Source organism: Python bivittatus, unplaced genomic scaffold, assembly GCF_059951505.1.
Source record: "Python bivittatus isolate LINGU-HERP-01145 unplaced genomic scaffold, Pbiv_v1 ctg000480_np1212, whole genome shotgun sequence".
Taxonomy (NCBI): Eukaryota; Metazoa; Chordata; class Lepidosauria; order Squamata; family Pythonidae; genus Python; species Python bivittatus.
In genome coordinates this window covers 76,571,108-76,590,681 of record NW_028277075.1, presented here as the reverse complement: position 1 = coordinate 76,590,681, position 19,574 = coordinate 76,571,108, and the positions used below count along the sequence as shown (strand labels likewise).

The window sequence follows — 19,574 nt, the reverse complement described above, 5'->3', positions numbered from 1 at the left end:
ATAAAAACAGGGATTGGGAGAGGAAGGGAAAAGGCACAGAGAGACAGTAATACCCACAGTGACAGGACAGAGGGAAGCTTTCTGTAGCAGCACAGGCAAGGCTTCTGCAAGCTACAAGAGGCAACCCATATAAGGTCCCAATGAACTGAACAGAGGTACGTCTCCACTACATTGCAGGAGAGAATCAGGGCAAACAAGCAACATATATCCATCAGAGACATCTTAGCAAGAGCGCCTGCTCCATCCCGTGTTCAGACTGTCATTAACCTTGGAATTTTTGTCTAGACTCTATTTATTATACCTTTAAACTACCTCATAAGCAGTGTTCTTGATATCTGTACCACAAACCATTACAAAAATATCTGCTAAGATGACCTGCTGATTTGTTTTTATGGCATTTTTTTACACAAATAGGGTAATTAGCTGCCTTTACAACTCTAGGTAGTTACCTCATCTTCATATTTAAACATTATTCATTTTACTTACACACCACCTCTCCTCTTAAAAGAGCCAGAGCAGTGTACCAAGTACTGCATCACAGTATAGCAGTTAAACCTTCCATTAAAAAGGCAGAAGATATCAATTAACAATAATGCAACAAACATTAAATGGTTTCAACTAGTGCCGTTTGGTCTCACAAATGTCTGAACGGATGTTTTTCACTGTTATCTACATGGGAACTACCAGCATTTTATGGGAGGGGATTGCATAATTGGGCGCTGCTGCTGAGAACTCCCTATCACACATCAACAGGCGCTGCACTACGTAATCCAGTTATGCATACATTCACCTGACTTCAATAAGCTATGTTCTCTTTTAGTCTAGGAAAGAATGGGCTCAAACTAAAACCCTGGCATTATGGGCACCCCTAGGAACAGCACTGAATAAAGGAAGATCTTGTGAAATATGAGCCCATTCCTTCAAAAGGTTAGAATTTCAATCTTCTGGCTCTCACCCAGTAATCAATACTTCCAGATAGCTGTTCGGCACCTGCTCACTACAGTACAGTTTAAGAACAAGTTCCATTCCCAAGGTCTGTCCTTAAGTCGAATTCGTATGTAAGCCAGAATAGTATTATTGTATAATACTGTATAAGTAGTATTGTGTAATGAACTTGAACCATTGTGTATTTAACTTGAATTTTGCTACAATAGGCTCTGTTCTTAACTATGGTCCTCTGTAACCTGGCCATTCTTAACCCACAGACTACCTATATTCAGAATCAGGACAGTGCTTTCCCCAGCTGGTTGGCTTTAAACATACAACTAGGGTAACTTCCAGCCAGTTGGAAGCTGCATTTGGGGAAATGGCTTTGATAGAACCCTTCAAAAAAATTGTCCAAGGGGATGGGAGGCAAAAACCATTTATAGCATCCTCTCGCTGTCCCATTATGACTCTGGATACCTGGTCTTTCTCCCTTAAGCTCTCCCTCTGCCCTCTCATTCAGCTACGCTTGACACCTTATTCCAACCACATCTGAACAAAAGCAAAGAGCTGCTTCTTGAGTATAACAGGAAGAGCCAGTCTGACAGGAGCTTTTGAAGAGGAGAAACCCCAAGCAGGGAGGAAGGGATTTTGCTCATCACGCAAGGCTGCTGCTGCTGCTGCTGCTCTAACCTTAGAATAATCTTGGCAACATCCAGCTCTTACTTGATCAACCACTTTCTTGCAAAGGAGAGGAAAGTAGCAAGAAGCAAACTTGAAGAGCCATGAGTCCTTTCCTTAATGGGAAGGTATAGTCCATGTGGAAGAAAGGAGAAGAGGAAGACAGAAACCAATTGACTTGCATTCCCCCAGAGATCTTTGCAAGTTGTAAATAATAAGCCAAAGGAGTATCAAGCAAATTTGCCCTTGGATGGGATAGCAGGTGGAGGCCAAAGCAGATCCCACTTATCAAGCCAAGCATGGGTCTACACCAGTGTTTCTCAACCTTGGCAACTTTAAGATGGGTGAATTTCAATTCCCAGAATTCCCCAGCCAGCACTCTCCAGCTATTTAGGAAGATGGTAAAACACATTTCATTGAACGAACATTTAATGTTAATTATTTTAATGGTTGAATTTAATTTTGGCTTTGATTTTAGCTGCATTAATTTTTTATGTTTTATACTGTGTATGTTTTCATTGTTGTAAGCTGCCTTGATTGTTGGAAGAAACAGAAAGCTGGGGTATAAACTCAGTAATAATAGATATATTCTCTTCTTTTGATCCTTACTGTAATTTGTAAGGGTAGCGAATTTGCAAGATAGATCAGGTACTTTCCACACATTGAGGCTTATTTGAGATTGCCTAATGAGACAAAGTTGAATCCAGGGACTTTCTGATTTACAATTCAATCTTACCAAAATAAGTTGCAACAGGTCTCAGTTTAACGCCAGTCTGGCACCCTCCAACGTTTTGAGACTGCCAACTCCCAGAATTTCTGCACTGGCTAGAAATTCCATGACTTGCGATCTCAATAAATCCAGGAGGGCATCAGGTTTGGGGAGGTTGGTTCACCAGTAAGAGCTACCCAGAAATACCTTGAAGAATTATAGTTTGGTGAAGGCATAAGCATTCTCATATCCCAATATCCTCCTATGACCGTGGCTAGAGTTTCCCAGGTGCCCTGGAAAAACCACATACAGGTAGACCTCACTCACCGACTACCTCGTTCAGCAACTGTTCGAAGTTACAATAATGCTCAAAAAATAACTTTACAACCAATGCCCGCATTTACAACTTTTGCAGTATTCCTCAGTCACGTGATCACCATTACAGGCAATGTGTGTTGTCCTGTGTCTGACCGTGGTTTTTCTTTTCCCCCCCCATGCAGAGCAGAGAGATCGGAGAGGAAGGGATTACTAAACAGACACACAATGGGGAATACACATTGAAAGGAATGCACTGACAGCCCCAAGTGCACTCGGGGCTGGGAGCCAGGAGCACACTACACAAACAGCCTGGTATATTCCCCATTGGGTGCTTCCGTACTCTCTTGTAATCCCTTCCTCTCCATTCTCTCTACTCTGCGAGGGGGGGGGGAACAGGTCAGACACAGGAGAAATTGCCTAGAGATTGCTTGCTTTTTTCCTCCCTTGCCCCGCCCCACTTGCTCTGGGGAATACACTGGGCTGTTTGCATAGCGCGCTTGGGGCTGCTGGCACCACTGCATTCCTTTTGATGTGTATTCCCCACTGTGCAGCTGCTTACTCTCTTGTAATCCATTCCTCTCTAATGAATGTAAATACAAACATTAATTCCCTTCTTGCTAATTATCCCAGCACTGGGATGAGCATTCCCAAGGGCAGGGGAGTGGGAAAAACAAAAGCACAGTCATGGTCACATGATTTCCCACTTAGCGACCACTTCACTTAACAATAGAACTGCTGGTCCCAATTGTGGTCACTAAATGAGGACTACCTGTATCTGTTAAATCAGCAAAAGTCTACAGTGCAGTTGTTTCATCCTGTCTAATACTGCAGAAAGGAGCCATTTATGAATGACACCTCATAGAAGCACTGAGATATTTGGGGTAGAAGATAGCTGGCCTACCAAAGACTTTGCCAGAGGAAAAATCTTGGATTTAAATACTGATCATTTGGAGGTAGGGAGGGTAGAGGAAGAATCCAAACTTTTTCCTTTGCCAGCCTTCAAACTTGGGACTGATTCTTGAGAAATGCTAGTTTTTTCCAGAAATACAATACATATACTTCTTTCCTTTTGGCCACTTGCCACATGCACAACCTAGCTTAATTATCCAAGGGACTTTTTCATATTCTCTTTCTATGAATCATGCTTCATTAACATCTCCATGAATTTATAGCAAGTCATGGCAACCTGTCATCCTCCAGTGGTTTTGATAATAAATCCAGACGCCATAGCCAACACAGACAATTCCTTGACTGTATGGGCTAATCTGGCAAGCTTGCCCAGATATTAAATATCCTCGCATGAATGCAAGAGATTACACCAGCTGATTACCAAATCCTTCTTCTCAAGAGGACAGCTTGAGCCTATTTAAAAGCATTGATGGGAATGGCAATTTCCCTTTCTGGTTTTGAAACATATTTTCACAAAACCACCCGTATTTGAACCACTTTATACAGCAGGAGAGGCAAAAAATAGAACAGGATGTACTGATAGATTTCTGGGTGATTTGTGCTAGATCTTCAAAGGTCTGATTCCCAATTGCTGGACAGCAATAACAACCAAAATATATTCCCACCACCACTAACTTAAGTGACTGAGATGAGAATAAAAATCAGAAGGAAGAACAGCACTGGATTTTTGTATGATCAGACTTCAAAGCCAGTTCTAGAATCAAAACCTATTGCTTTATCTTAGCCTATTGGACAGAAACATCCTATTCCTTAATTCTGCTAAGAGTGTATATGTACTCTAAAGCAGTATTTTATACCTGATGCCATTTGATTGCTCTTAAAAATCAGAACAGGAGTGGGGAACAGGAAGACCTCTAGGTATTGCTGAAAATCAATGCCCCATAATAATAAACAACAGGGCCAATTCTGAGGGAAGTAGTGGGGGGTAAATTAGCAATATCTAGAGCAGGGTTCCTCAACCTTGGCAACCTGAAGATGTGTGGATTTCAACTCCCAGAATTCCCCAGCCAGCATGGCTGGCTGGGGAATTCTGGGAGTTGAAGTCCACACATCTTCAAGTCGCCAAGGTTGAGGAACCCTGATCTAGAGAGTTCATGAGTTCCATATTCCCGATTAAGAAAAACAAGGTAGACCCACAGCCCTGAAATCTTCCCATCTCTGCCAGAAGGAAGGGAGATGTCACATCTGGTTTCTCACCTGTACAGCCAAAGGGTCAGAAGGGTCCACAGCCACAGCACTGTTGGAGTCAGTGTCAACAACCAGGTAGCTGTAGTTATCAGACAGGACAGGGATGGGAAGGATCTTCAAACCTGGGGAAACAGATAGAAAGCAAAAAAGGAAGAAAGCAGGAGAATGAGCACAGAAAACCCTCCACTGAAGCTGCAATATCGATATCCCTATGTGGAACTATATTTCTAGTTCTTTATGAGATTTTTGTTGGCCACCTTGAATAACGGTTTAAAAGAGAATTATTTTAAAAGATAATGGAGGCATCACACAGGAAGAAATGAAAATAACTGTCCAATAATCCAGTAAAATTAGTGTGTTACCCTCACTTAATACCGTAAAAGAAACTTAAAGCAAAAGTAAGAAAAGAAAAGAAAAGAAAAGAAAAGAAAAGAAAAGAAAAGAAAAGAAAAGAAAAGAAAAGAAAAGAAAAGAAAAGAAAAGTGAAAGCCACTTTGGGACAGTGGTTAAGGCATCAGGCTAGAAACTGGGAGACCGTGTTCCAGCTGGGTGACCTTGGGCTAGTGACTCTCTCTCAGCCCTAGGAAGGAAGCAATGCAAAGTACTTGCAAAAAAGCTTGCCAAGAAAACTGCCGGGACTAGTTCAGGCAGCTGCCAGGAGTCAACACTGACTGAAAGGTGCACACACACAAGCAAAAATATAATTCAAAGTAGCAAGCAAGCATTTATATGCTTTCAGGCATCATGTGTACATGAATATAACCAGTTAGATGACTGTGAATAAATGTATTTCAAATGCAACCAAAGAAGAGCTAAAATTTAAAAAATAGATGGCTGTTCACATGCATGCATATCTGCTGTAATCTTTATTTTTCATTTTATTTTATTTCAGTCATAAGCAACATCGCATAAGAAACAAGTCTAGACTAACAAATAATGAAACTGCTGAAAGATTAAAGACTGAAATCTACAAAAGACAACAAGATGAATTATGAAATTAATGATAAAGCTGTATATAAGATTAATGTTAATATATAAGATAATGACTACATGTTATTATAAAAGTAATGTGATGCAATACAATATTATTCTATACTACTTCAAAAGGAAATAAAAATAAAAGTTTAATATTATAAATATTCTACAGTTAAAACCTACAGGATAAAAATAACTAAACATGCTAAATAATACAACAGTGCAGGTTCTGCCCATTCTAATTAACTCATACTAGCAGTCACTTACCAAGGAATTTTATAAGCTGTGACAGAAAATTTAACAACTTTGTATGTGATGAAAGTGTTACAATCAACAGGAGTGAAAATACATAAAACTGGCCTATGTAGCCCAGCAACCTTCTAAGCACTGGAAAGATGTGAGTTCTTTGAATATCTCTTATCTAATGAGCAATTGAAAAAGATACTCAGTACAAGTAGTCCTCAGCTTACGACGGCAATTGGGACTGAATTTCTGTTGCTAAGCAATGTAGTCATAAAGCATAACCGCATCGCTTAGTGATGGCAATCCCTGCAGTCCCAGTTGCCATCTTTAACTGAATCCCACGATCATTAGGCGAAGCAACTTCCTGGAGGCTTTCCACAATAAAATCAGTGGGGAGGGTGCGCAGGGGTGCATGAGAGGCGCCATGTGGGTGGGAAAGGTGTGCAAGAAGCACCGCGCACATCAGGGACGGTGCACGAGAGGCATTGCATGGGTTGGGGAGGGTGCGCAGGGGTGCATGAGTGGCCTGCACAGCGCGAGTGGAGAGGGGCTGGCAGAGGGTGCGCAGGTGGGGGAGTCTTACCCAGAGACTTGCGATCTTCCCTGCCAGTTTCCCCTTTGACTTTCTGGGAAAGCCACCTCAGAAGGTTGCAAATGGTGATCATGTGATTGTGGGGTGCTTGGCAACTGGTCATAAGTGCAAACAGGCTGCCAAGCACCCAGATTGCAATCACGTGATTGTGGGGGTGCTAGGACAGCCAGAACTCCGAGGACCAGTCGAAACTACCATTCATTTAGTGCTGTTGTAACTTCAAACCTTTGCTGAATGGTCATAAATCAAGGGCTACCTGTAATTTCAATCAGCCCAGGGTCGTAGGGCATAGAAGTTCAAGTACAGTGATCTTCCTGTATGTTCCATCAAACTTGCTGCAATCTCAGCTGATCTCAAAGATTAAACCTTGAAACTAGTCTGGGTCCTTCCCAAGGGCTTTGACAAAGTCAGTTCTAGAATTCTCCACATATATAAAAGGCCTTTTCTATATAAATTGTTTGCCAAATTCAGAAGTTTGAGGGAGGCACGATTAATTTGAATCCCAATCATTTAGGCCTAATTTGATTCATTCATTCATTCTGGGGCATCTCAAGAAGTTAGATTCCATGAAGTGAACTCTTCACTATCCAGAATCCAGCAGTTATGGCTTCTGAAAATTCATTGTCCGGAAGTTTAATCAGAAGTTTAATCAAACAATTTGCCTCGAAACAATGCAGTGTGTACATCTCTCCAAAATGCAACAGAAAAACCGAAGCTCTCACCGTTGAACTCCACAGGCTGGGGTACTGAGTGTCCCTGGGGATAACGCTGCCGTGCCTTCTTTACCTGCCGCTTATATAACAGGTAGCCCAGGCGGGTGCGGGCATAGAGATTATACCTGAGGAACAGGAGAAGCAAACAGCGAGGCAAGTCAGAACAAGTTCACAAACAAAGACTTTGGTACATTCATTAGGATGATACTGAACAAGGCAGAGAGATATTAACAGCCGCCTCTAGACTTTTACAACAAAGTTGGGATCAATTCATTAAAGGCTGCAACCAAAACCTGGGAACCTGGTACCATACCTTTCTGCTGACATTTGCCTTGCCTTTTTCCTTCTGATTTCTTATGTGATGCTCACAAATCAAAGACCGTGTAAATTATTCCCTTTACAAGCAACATTCAAGCTTCAATGTTGCATACCCAACTCATAAAAGGAAGGATGACCAGATTCCAGGAATTGATCAGTATGGATCCTAATTGCCTTAAAAAGTAGCTTCAAGTTGAGATTGACTCTTGGTGATTTCATGGACAAGTCTATGTAGTTTTCTTAGCACGACTGTGAAAGAAGTTTGTCGTTGCCTTCTCCAGGATGTTTTTTCGACTTCCTGGAATTTACTGATGGTCTCCCATCTAAGTATTAACCAGGTCTGATCTTGCTTCACTTTTTGAGATTAACCAGTCTACTAGTATGTTTAGGAGATGAATTCGAATGTAGCTATCACTGAAAAGACAGATGGGGCTTTTGCTAAGAAACATGGAGAGTTGCTGAACTATGCAAAGTAGACAATTGAAATCAGAGTTACATGTAATTGAAAGAGACCAAAATATCATCTAGCTTCAACTCACTATTCAAGGAACAAACAGGTATGCATCCCCAAGCTGTTAAACTACACAAAGGTGCCAGACAACTCAAATTATACAAGTCTACGCATACCTTATTTTCTTTCTTCAATTGATGTTTATTTTGTGGTGCCTGCAGGTTTTTGAGGCACTGTCTGTAGTTTTGCAATCATTAGGGCTAAACAGTTATTAATTAAAAAAGACTAAGGGTTGTAATAAACCTTCTACCTTGCCCTAGTAAAAATACATTTGCAAACTATTACACAGCTAGTTTAAAAATTAGTCTAAAAGGAGCCTTCTGAATACTTGCTTTTCTGATTTAAAAAAGAAAAAAAGAAAGTGGAATTGGAAAAAGTTGGTGGGGATGACCCTTGGACAAAAATTACTGGAAGAGGCACATGCACATCTAAGCCTAAATCAACAAATCACAGCAGTCCAGAGAAGCAATTTTCCAGGCCAACTGCAGCCAAGGCAAAGGTCAAACATAATTTAAACAGAGAAATTCCAAAGATATAGATAACATGGTACCCTTTCTGTAATTTATACAAGCCCCAGCAAACATAACAAATGGTTGAAGATTATGTTGGCTGTCACTTAAATGACCTGAAGGATTTGTCCCTCCCTCTGAGCATTTAACTACAGTATTCAAGGAATACATCATATTGACTGGAAAGTCATTTTGCGAGAATTAAAAAGAGCCCCCAGGACCATTGCAAGCACTCTCTGAGAAAAAGTTTTTCCCCCCCAAAAAAGTGTTAAAATGGCTAACATTTCACCACAAATATCATATGAATCCAAGACAATTACATGGGATGAGCAAACATTCCCAAAAGTGTAGGCTTATGCATATTATCCTTACTTTTCCCTTTGGGTGGATCAGCATTCGTCTCACCAGTATAGGAAGTGAAATAAGCATAATGTTTAAATTACAAGTTCCCTTAGCAAACCTGCAGGAAAGTGGGAAATTCAGTATTGTGGGCACGCATTCCTTTTTTCCTACAATTCATTCTAAAGATTGGAAGAATGGTCTATTAAATGAAAAGAACCTTGCAGCACTGATAATATTTTGTTGAAGCTCCACTCCTGTGACTGGGTGAGCATGATTCAACAATAAATGCAATTAGCATTTAAGAATTGAAAACCTATGCCAGATGTGTATGGACGGTTACTCCATTCTTGAAGATGTCAAAAATAGATGCTCACCTGTTATGTGCACCACCAGACCACATAACACATCCATAATTGATGTGTTAGTGGGTTGATTAGCAGACAAAAGTAATATTTTCTTCACAAGAACCTTTTGAGCTAAGATAAACATTTTGTTCCTTGCTCAGTCCTTCATAACTCTTTCAAGTAAAGAGTTCCCTCAATGCAGTGTTCCCCTCTGCAGAATTCTTGACAGAGAGGTGAACCCCTAATTGCTCTTCACACATTACCACCTTGAAATCCCAGATTCTTGGCAATTGATTCACATGTACTATAGTGGTCCTTGCTTAATGACCATTCGTTCAGCGACTGTTCAAACTTACGAGTGTTGAACAAAGGGTACTTATGACCAGTCCTTGTATTTGTGGCCATCACAGCACCCCCACAGTCATGTGATTGTGATCTGGGCGCTTGGTGACCAACGCACAATTATGACATTGCAGCCTCCTGTGGTCACATGATCGCCACTTGCAACCTTCACTGATGGCTTCTGACAAGCAAAGTCAATGGGGAAGCTGGCAGGAGGTTGCAAATGGCAACCACATGATGTCCTGCTTAATGACAGTGTGGGATTCGCTTAATGACAGCAATCAGAAATGCCAGAACTGCTGTCACTAAGTGGCCCAGTCATGTGATGCCGCACTTTACAACTGCACTGCTTAGCAACAGAAATTCCAGTCCCAACTGCAGTCATTAACCGAGGACTACCTGGATGTCTAATTCCTAAAGGCCTCTCATCAATCCATCAATCCCTGGAGAAAAATGTGGAATCAGCATCAAGCCAGGGTTTTCTGTAGCCATTTGTAGTGGGTGCTGCAAAAGATGGCCAAAGGTGGGGATTCCAGTGAAGGAGAAGAATCAGGGAAAGAAAGTGAGATAAGGCTGGAAATACACAGGAGAAATGAAAACAGATCGATCCAGCTGTGGACTCCTGTTGACATGGAGGCAGATCCTGTTTAGAGTAAAATTCCAGACCCCACTACAAAGCAGCTCTGCCATGCCAATAAAAACAGATCCCATGAACTGCATGTACCAGCAACAGCTGTCAAACCCACCCGCATCATACTGCACAGCGCACCAGCCTGAGCTCCTTAGAATGCATTGGACTACAAGCCCCATGCTAGCCCAAGCTCAGTGTGGATGCTGGGTTGTAATCCAATACATCTAGAGACTTGCAACACACAGTAAGGGGGCTGCTTATTTCGAAAGCGGCCAGGGAGCTTTCGGGAATGTTACATTCATAAAAGTTTGAAAATGAGCCAACTTTTCTCCCTAGGTGCCCCCACTCCAGAGTCATTTCCTGGAAGGGTGAGCAGCCTCTAAGCTGTGTCCACAATAACTTCCTCCAACAAATCAACATCTGAGAACTCAGTTTTCCTGTGTCATCAGCTGCAGCACATGCACTGCTGAGCCTTCGCTCTTCAGTTCAGAACGAGCTTGCAATGACCAGTCACATTTTATTTTCCAGGGACAGCAGGCCCACACAAACTCAGAATGGGACAGGCAGCCACACATACAAGAGATCGATCAAGTCCTTCCCCGGCAGGAGTGAAATCACTTCATTTTACCCAAATGTTTCCAGATGGCTCAGATAAGAGACCATGAAGAAAAAGGTCTAAAATCTTGCATTCAGACAGCAATGGCTGCTCTACCAGGGCCTGTTTAGCCAGGATTCTCAGATCCAAGAACAGGGAGCCAAGGGCCACTGAGAACCCCCCAAAAAGACACAATTGTAGTAATAAACGTCCAAATATGGCCCCTGGGTATCATAGTCAAAAGGCATTCAAAGACTGTTTTCCATGCATTTGTTTTCCTGAGCTTTCAGGCTAATCATTCCATAGTGTTTTTATCATTTTGAAATCTCTCCATATAAATTCCCTTAATAGTCATAACAACTCTGTATACAATCCCCACGTTGTACATGGGGCAAATCGAGACTGAGGAACAGCATCTTGCCCATGGCATCTAGTAAATTTATGGCCAGATTTCACAATTCAGCCTTGGCATTATAACCCGCTTGCATTGCAGGTAAGCATACCGTTCAGCCCCATCAGCGTGCAGACAAGCTATTCTACGCTTCAGTTCAATCAGATTATCACAGTAAGCTTTAAAAAGCAAACAGCATGACTTACACTTTCCAAAACAAATCAGTGAATACAAATATACCCTTCATTTCTGAGAACTGCTGGGGAAAAGTAAAATAAATACTTTTTTTCCCCCAAAGGCTTATCTTTCCTTGGAGTTTCCTCATCTCGGGGATTTCTCTTCATTTGTTAAAGGCCCAGTTGGTTGATTTACGGGAAGGATGTGATAGCAGAAGGAAGATACCAACGGCACACAGGGGGTAACAAGGAGTGGAAGGAACCAAGTGAACAAGATAGGCAATGGAATAGAGGCCACGTGTATGTCATGGAGGAGTAGGAATGGTGAAGAAGAAAACAATGGATAAGGAGCTCAGACAATAGGTAAGGCATGTGGAAAAGGTGATGTGCCCTCAATGGGAATAAAGAAAAAGACTGGGAGGAAGAAAACTGGGATGGTATATGGAAGTTCTTCCAGAGGACATTTTGCCCAGTTTATGCTCCATCCTTGCAACACTTCCGAATAGTATCATTCTTTGTTACATAAAGATGCAGACTTTTTAAACAACCAAAAGAGTTCACAGATAGTGCTCAACTTACAACCGCAATTGGGACCGGAATTTCCATCGTTAAGCGATGTAGTCGTAAAGCGAGACATCACGTGACCGCATCACTTAGCGACAGCAATCCCAGCACTCCCCGTTACAGTCATTAAGCTGAGGACCCACCCCAATCCAAGTTGTTCCAAGCTTGGCCCCTCCCAGCCTCAAGCCTCAGTAAGGTAAGGGACTGCCTCCAACTTCCCCCACCCGCCTATCTCCCCCCCATCTCTGCCCTTTTGGCCACCCTGCACCTTGCCTTGCGGGGAGGCAAGCAGCCCCAGAACTGCACAGCTCTGGGGCTGCTTACCACGCCCCGGGAAGCCGCAACCGCCCCAGCCCAGTTCCAGTCGGCCTCGCCACCCTGCACTCCAAGACCCCTGCCACCCTGCCTTCTGCTGCCCCAGCTAACCTTCCTTGTCTTCTTGCTCCCACTGGTGACGAGTTGGGCACGGCCAGGCTGCTGGGTGGGGGTGGGGCTGGGCTTTGCACTGTGGCTCTGGGGCTGCTTTTTGCACGCCAAAAAGCCCCTTTGCAGCACAAAGCCCAGCCTCAGCCTGGACCGGGAGTGTGGCGCAAAAGGGCTTTTTGGCATGCTGCAGCTCTGGGACTGCAAAAAGCAGCCCCAGAGCTGCAGCGCAAAGCCCAGCCCCAGCAATGGCCCAGCAGCACAGTGCAAAGCTGCAGACGCCCCAGCCCAGTCCCAACCACAGACTCCCTTGCCATCCTGCACTGCAAGGCTCCTGCACACAAGGATACATGCAACCTGGGGAAGAAAGCCTCACGTGGCCAGCAGCTGCCTCGCAAAGAGCCAGGTCGGGCACACCTTGTCAGCAGTGGAGTAAGAAGACGGCAAAGGTCAGCTGGGGTGGTGGAGTGAAGGGCAGCAGGGGGACAAAAGGGCATAGATGGGGGGAGATAGGCAGGTGGGGGGGAACTGAAGTGCCCCTGCAGTTGTAAGTGCCAGCAGGCTGCCAAGCACCCAAATTTTGATCACATGATCATGGGGGCACTGCAATAGCCGTAATTTCGAGGACCAGTCGTAAGTCCCTTCATTCAATGCCGCCGTAACTTTGACAATCACTGAACAAATGGTCATAAGTTGAGGTCTACCTGTATGTTATTACATTATTCTTTTCTCATGCATTTTTCGGGGGGGGGGAGCTCAGATTCCTTTCGGTGTGCTCCCATCCAGTCAATCATGCAAATCTTGTCCCATGGAAATCTGCAACAGATTCTTTTCAGTTTTTATTCCTAGGCCCTTCAAGCTGGTTAGGAAAGCAAGGAACATCTAGCAATATTAAATGAACACATGCTCTGGATATTCTGCTTGAAATGAACATCATCATTCCTTTGAATAGACAGGAAACTTCTAGTAGAAAGCACTGCTGAATTTTTAATATTACGTTGACAAAAGTATTATGGGGATCACAATGATGTTAAGTTAACAGGGGATTTAAGTATGTAGTTCAAAAGATTATGGACATACTCTTTCAGATAACAATGTGACTTATTTATAAAACGAGGGCTCCTGTCTCTACCTTGAAGAGCTTAAGAGCTGAGGAGCTGATGGAAAAAGTGCCAGATCAGGGCAGAGGATGTGGCAGAAAATAAACATGAAATCATGGTAAAGATTCAAATAGGACGATTTTTGTACAGGATTACATTCCTTAACTAATAATACTGCCTAAGCTACTTTTCCTCAACCCAATGAACTTGAGAAGTGCTGAATTGTCATTCTGAACACCCAGTGAGAACAGCCAGCAACGTTACTGAAGAGCAACTGGCTGGGACTAACCATCCTAAGATAGTCTTGATGGCAGCCCCGCATTGCAATGCAATCAAAGGGTAAGACAATCAGACTCCATGCACGCTGCAGACAGCTGACGTCAAGAGGATGCAAAAAGCTGAACCGTTTATTCTAAGCACAAGACACAATTGTTCAAACGTACACTATGAACCAGAAGAGAAATCTGTTCTCTTAAAGGGACAGAGGTGGGAGTGGTTGGCAAACCGCCTTGTAAGCCTAGAAACAGCCAACGCTTCAACAACCAGCTGGTTTGTTCATTATGCCAAGTGTGGCTGCTGCTTTTAAGCTGCGTTTTTGATGCCAGCCTGCAGAAACAAAAAACAGGACTAAAGCAAAACCTTCACTGTCTGCATCCAAGGTCAGATAAGCAGCCACCAGGCTGACCAGTCAATAGACAAAGTCCAACTAACCAGATGACCAACTCTAGGAAGGATACACATGTGCAGGAATTTTTATGCACTCAAACACGTGGAAGACACCTCCCCCAATAAACATGTAACTGGCAGAGGGATAATTCTACCTGAGTCACTGGACAGCTAAGCCCACCTCCACTCTGCTTCCAATGATTATCTAAAATATAGGCAGGCAACAAACTAATACAGATGTTGCGGCTTCCTAAACTGCATTTAGTTTAGTTTATTGGCTTTCTTCTGTTCCTCTTCCTTTCTCAATTCATACACATTAAAAAAGGCATCACGCCCTGCAAGTAAAATCCACCCGTAACTGGTCAGTAATCAACCAAGTAACCCACTCAGTAGAGCAATATAAAAACAATATTGAGGTTTGGCGTGGCTAGATAGTTTCTTTATGAAAATCACCTTGAAGAAGCAATACTAATAGAGACCTGGCTGTGACCTGTAAGGGCCAAGATGTATGTGAAATCGATTTAAATTATTGTAACACCACTTTTCACTGCACAAAGAGTGAGGGCGCTGCAACTAATTCAGGGATCAATTATGCAACTGATCTACACAATTAATGCAGAGTAACTCACTCTGAAATAGCTTGACCTCCAAGGCCAAGATGACCCCAACATTCAGAAAGGCAGTTAAAACTGTGCTGTTCTGTAGGGCCTTTGATGAGAAGAATCCATTAGATAGTAGGAATAGGTGAGGCAACAATGGTTTATGGTTGTTTAATTACATAGTTTTATCTGTTTTCTTGTAGCCTTATCTGTTTTTGGCTTTTATGATTCCCACACTGCTGAGAATTGAAGGAGTGGGCAGCACAAAGATCCCTGTAATAAATAAATAAGCAAATTGAGTCAAAAATTGTGTATTTTCAAAAAAAAATTTACGGGGAAGTTCGTGGCCAACTTAAAAAGGTAGGTTTTTTTAAAGATGCCCAATTGGTCTTGAGCCCTGATAATCTCTAATCATGTGTGCTGAATGGATGAGCAATGGGCAGGTGTAACTCACCTGCATCCCTTGAATGTTGGAAGTTATTTGAACCTCACTTCCCACTCCACAGGGAGTTTAGGCACACATTTCTCATTTAAGGCACACACGCGCACATGCACCGCCTATCCTGCCATTCCAAAGAACATCTGCTATCTTCCTTTTCATTAAGCCAGAGGACTAAGGATGGAGATTTAACTAAGTTAAGATTAAGCCAACGTCAGATTCCTCATCTCCTGAAAATTACACCCCCCCAAAACGACAAGCCTGCAAAGAACTATTTTAAAGTTTGAACCCCTCTGCTTTAGTACACATATAACCCTATGAATCCTTTGTGCCGTAAGCCAAAAAAGCAGAAAGTAAACATGGACTCATATACTGATAATCCAAAGAAGATCAGCATGGAGATCTGACTTTGCTGTTCAGCAATAAAAATCAAACCAAGTTGTCTTTGGGAAGAGGCAGGGAATCAGCTTGTTAGACTCCCTGGCAATACTTCCTACGTAGATCTGTTATATTTATGTTTTCAGCCTTTTGTGCCCCATCATTTTTCATCTGGTCTTCTCTGAAGTCACCACTTTACAACCTGTACCAGGATGGTGGAAGGAGAAAGGAAGTAAACCCCAAAGCCTAAGACTGAAGAGATGATGATGTTCAAACAATGACCTAAGGCTGGAACCAGCAATTCAGCCATCTTACTGAAGTTGATCAATACCTAGATGGAATGCCATGCTGGTGGCAGCCCCTTGCTGACTTAGACTGATCTTGAAAAAGCTGAGCAGGCTGGGATCTAATTAATACTTGGATGGAGATCCTTAGGAATTCCCAGGGCTGTAGGAAGTGGGGAAAAAAAAATCTGGAAGCAGTGGCAAATAATTTCCATCTTACTGCCAAAGTCACTAGGAGTCCAGATCAATTCAAGGGTGACTTGGATAGAAAATGCTAACTGGAAACCTTCATGCACACTACCCACGTTTCAGGAAGGAAGAAACACGGAACGCAAACATAGAAGCAAACTACACTTAACAGAAATGTCACTGAATTAGAATGCGGGAAAGGGATGCTTCCGTGAGATTTGCATCCAACCTCAGAGTGGGAACTTTTGGGGGAAGAGGAAAAATGGCCAGAAACAGTTTGGGAGGTTTTCCTTTGCCAATTCTCAAAAAGATATTATAAATGCACTGGCTTATGTTGGGAAAGCTAGGGCCCAGAGAGAATTCTGTTAGGAGTTAAGCTTCTTTCCAAAGACAATTTCCGACTTCTTCCTCCCCACTCCCCTTTGTTCCCAAGCCAGGACCTGGCACTCTCCTTTTAACCAATTCGCTTACAAGCTAAAGCTCTCTTCCTTTTTAGTGAGTCATGGATCTCCAACCATTCCCCTTCCCCAATGCCTTGTCTTTAATAGTGGGTGGGTGAAGAAAGCACTTAGCTTTGGAAGAGGGGAGTTCAGGTTCTTGATGGCTCATGTGCCCATTATTATTTCACCTACTGGAAAGGGTATAGTTCTAAGGCCTCATCTGTCACCATCTCTTCAAACAGCCTTTTTATCATAAAAGATGGGGGGGGGTGGAGTTTGAAGAACGATTAGAAATTATAATACCTCTTTTTTCTACATGACAGTGCATAGTACATCCCACACAGCACATTTTTTGGAGGCTTTTTATCCTTCAGAGGCTGTGATCTTTTTGCATCCTGCGCTTCTGAGCCTTCCCTTGGAATATCAGCCATATCTTGACAGTTTGTGCTATTTTCTCGCTATCTCCTCCTCCCCCCCCAAATTGTAACTCTAGTGTAGTCCACACAGCTCTAAATTCAGCATTAACGTTTCCACCGTCTTACTTTTTCCCCCATTTATTTTCTTACACAGAATGAATGCAAGGATCGGAATTTGGAGCGGAGCGACTGAGAAATGGAGCAAACACTACCGTTTTAGAGATTCGGGTCACAGCTGAACCACTAATATGGTATCTGTATGATTAACACAATGGTTCTCTGGAATTTTTAAGCAGAGGGTTTTCCCAGCTCCACCTGGAAGTACCAAGAGTCGGCCCGGTCATTTTTTTATACAAAGTGTGGGTCTGTCACGCTCTTCCCTACCACCCAAGGAAATCCCTGGAAGAGAGGAAAATGCGCTTATGCTAAACGGTAAAGGAGCGGGAACACTACAGAAATGCTATTGTTATATTCTCTCCTTTGAATGAGAGGCATTTCCAGAGGACACGCTCAGCATGTTTCGGCGCTTCCAGGAAAAGCCGCCAAAACGCAACCGCCGTAGGCGAAAGAATCCCATAAAAGTTGCGCACAGCAGAACCTCGTCCTTTTTAACTCTCGATTTGGGAGGAGGGGAGCAGACATCAGTCGTATTCTACGCCACCGCCCCAGAACCTCTCAGTGCCCTGGAGAGCGAGCTACCTGCGCAAGGTCACTGATCGCGCGTGCAGGCTCTGCACCCGATGTTCCTTTGGTGCGCAGGCATCCACCATTCCCAACCAATCCAGTCCCAGACTAACTTGCTCCCAGAAATACCCACGCCTACAAGTGCGCCTTTCCTGGCTGCAAAGCAAACGCCGGCAGCTTAAGCCGGCTTCGAATCTAACCTTTGCCTGCAAAGCGTCGCGGCTGGCCTCGTTTCCACAGGGTTCCTTCTGGGTGCTGCGACGCCCCCGGACAATGTTGCTGTTCCAATCCCGCAAATGTAACCGGGCCGCTCTCCCTGAACCCTGCAAGCAGCCTTAACCCCATTAGCCATAATTCCTTTCGCCCGCTAACAGAGCTGCCGAATTCCTCCTTCATGTTCGCTTTGCAAAAGCCAGTTAATCCCCCCGCGCAGGCGCACAATAAACACTTTCCCCCGCAATTGGACTGACTGTCCTCAATGCAACAAAATCCGACTGAAGCAAATACGTCCTTTGGGATCGAAGCAGACCCCCTCTCAGCCCAAAGCGTAAAGCCCTGGAACTTTGACTTCAGGTATCTCTTTGCACCCCGAAAGAAACGGAGAAAATTGTCCCTTTCTTCGACACGCACATCCCGGCTACTCTAGCTAGGCTGCAAAAATCCGCAGAAAACTCTTAACTCGTGGCCTCCATCTAGCGGCCGCTCTGGTTTTTGCAGCTCAGATCTGATAGCCCTAGTCCCCCGCCGCCCGATCAAGACCTTTCCAACTGCAGCAGACCAGCGAGTGCACCCCCTCAGCCCAAGAATGCGCCAGCCCCAGAGCACGTTCTTGTACCAGACACCACGAAAAAGAGCGCCCCCACCCCTCCGCTCCCCCGACTTACCCAATGCGGAACAGCAGGGGACCCGCCAAGGCCATGGGCATCTGGCGCAAACGCTGCCCGTTCCCGCAGCGGTAAAAGGCGTAACTCAAGGCCCGGCGACCCGAAGCGGTGACAGCGGTTATCAGAGCCCAAATCCACAGCAACCAACCCACCCAAGCCATGCTCTGCAGAGGGGGCGCGACAAGCTTCCAACCCGCCCCGCTGGCTTCGAAGGGGCCCTCCCACCTCCCGCACAGCACATTCGGGACCCGCCCCCTTGGAATGCCGACTATTTCGCAGCCGAAGCGCGTGGCTGCTGCTTCCCTTCGCGACCGCTAGGCGCCGCGATCGCCCCGCTTGGGGGGTCCCCGCTCAACGCTGCCCCACCGGCTGTCACCAGGATAGTCCACGATCGAGCGTGGGAGACTCGGTCGTGCCTTCGTTGGCTTGAAGCTGCCTTGCTGCGGCCTGAGATCGGCAGCGGATGATAGATGTAGTGTGACAGAAGCAGGTGTAGGCAAGCGTGTGCCAGATGTTTTAGGCTACAGTCCCATGAGCCATTGCCATTGCCACTCCTCGGTGGACTGAATGGAACTGAAGTCCAGAACTTCTAAAGGCTATCAGGCTTTCTACCCTCGAGACCATGAGCCGCAGCTACCTATCTAGCAAGTGCATATTTGAGCGTCTTTATAAACAGGCAGTCAGTTCAGCAGTTCCGAATTTGGACTATAGCAGGTGTCTAAAGACCAATTCATTACATGAATTAACTAAGTTACATTTGATCTTTCCTTAGAAATAAACGCTGCTAAATCGAGGGTCAAACTTTTGTTAGAGGCTGTTAAGTGGTTTCATCTCATTCAGGGAACTGTCATTTTTTTAGCCCTCAAACAAGCATGGGAGTGTATTCTCCCTGTGCTGGTGTATTTCAGTTTTGAAGTGCATGTGTAAACAATGGCATCTGATGAATATTCCAAGAACCTAACATGCGAGGTCTTGTGCTGTTTAGGAGCATGTAAAAAGAAGTTTTTAATATACAGAACTTGTTTCAAGGTTGTGGT

General features: G+C 44.1%; 1 protein-coding gene across 3 annotated transcripts in view; it reads right to left on the bottom strand.

The window, feature by feature from the left end:
- The window catches only part of LOC103051292 (putative thioesterase PNKD), a 28,616-nt gene extending 9,864 nt beyond the window's left edge, over positions 1–18,752 (bottom strand). Inside the window, exons 1-3 of one of the 3 annotated variants that reach the window (XM_007437702.3) lie at positions 18,538–18,752; positions 7,322–7,437; positions 4,799–4,911 (exon numbers count right to left, since the gene is read on the bottom strand). In XM_007437702.3, coding sequence (XP_007437764.1) covers positions 4,799–4,911; positions 7,322–7,437; positions 18,538–18,698 — 390 coding nt within the window. In that variant the 5' untranslated portion in view covers positions 18,699–18,752. Of the gene's footprint in view, positions 1–4,798; positions 4,912–7,321; positions 7,438–11,501; positions 11,626–17,853; positions 18,073–18,537 lie in introns of those variants that run through there. The other 2 variants (XM_025172867.2, XM_088146379.1) reach the window with 2 other exon arrangements.
- Between the last annotated feature and the right edge of the window lie 822 nt (positions 18,753–19,574).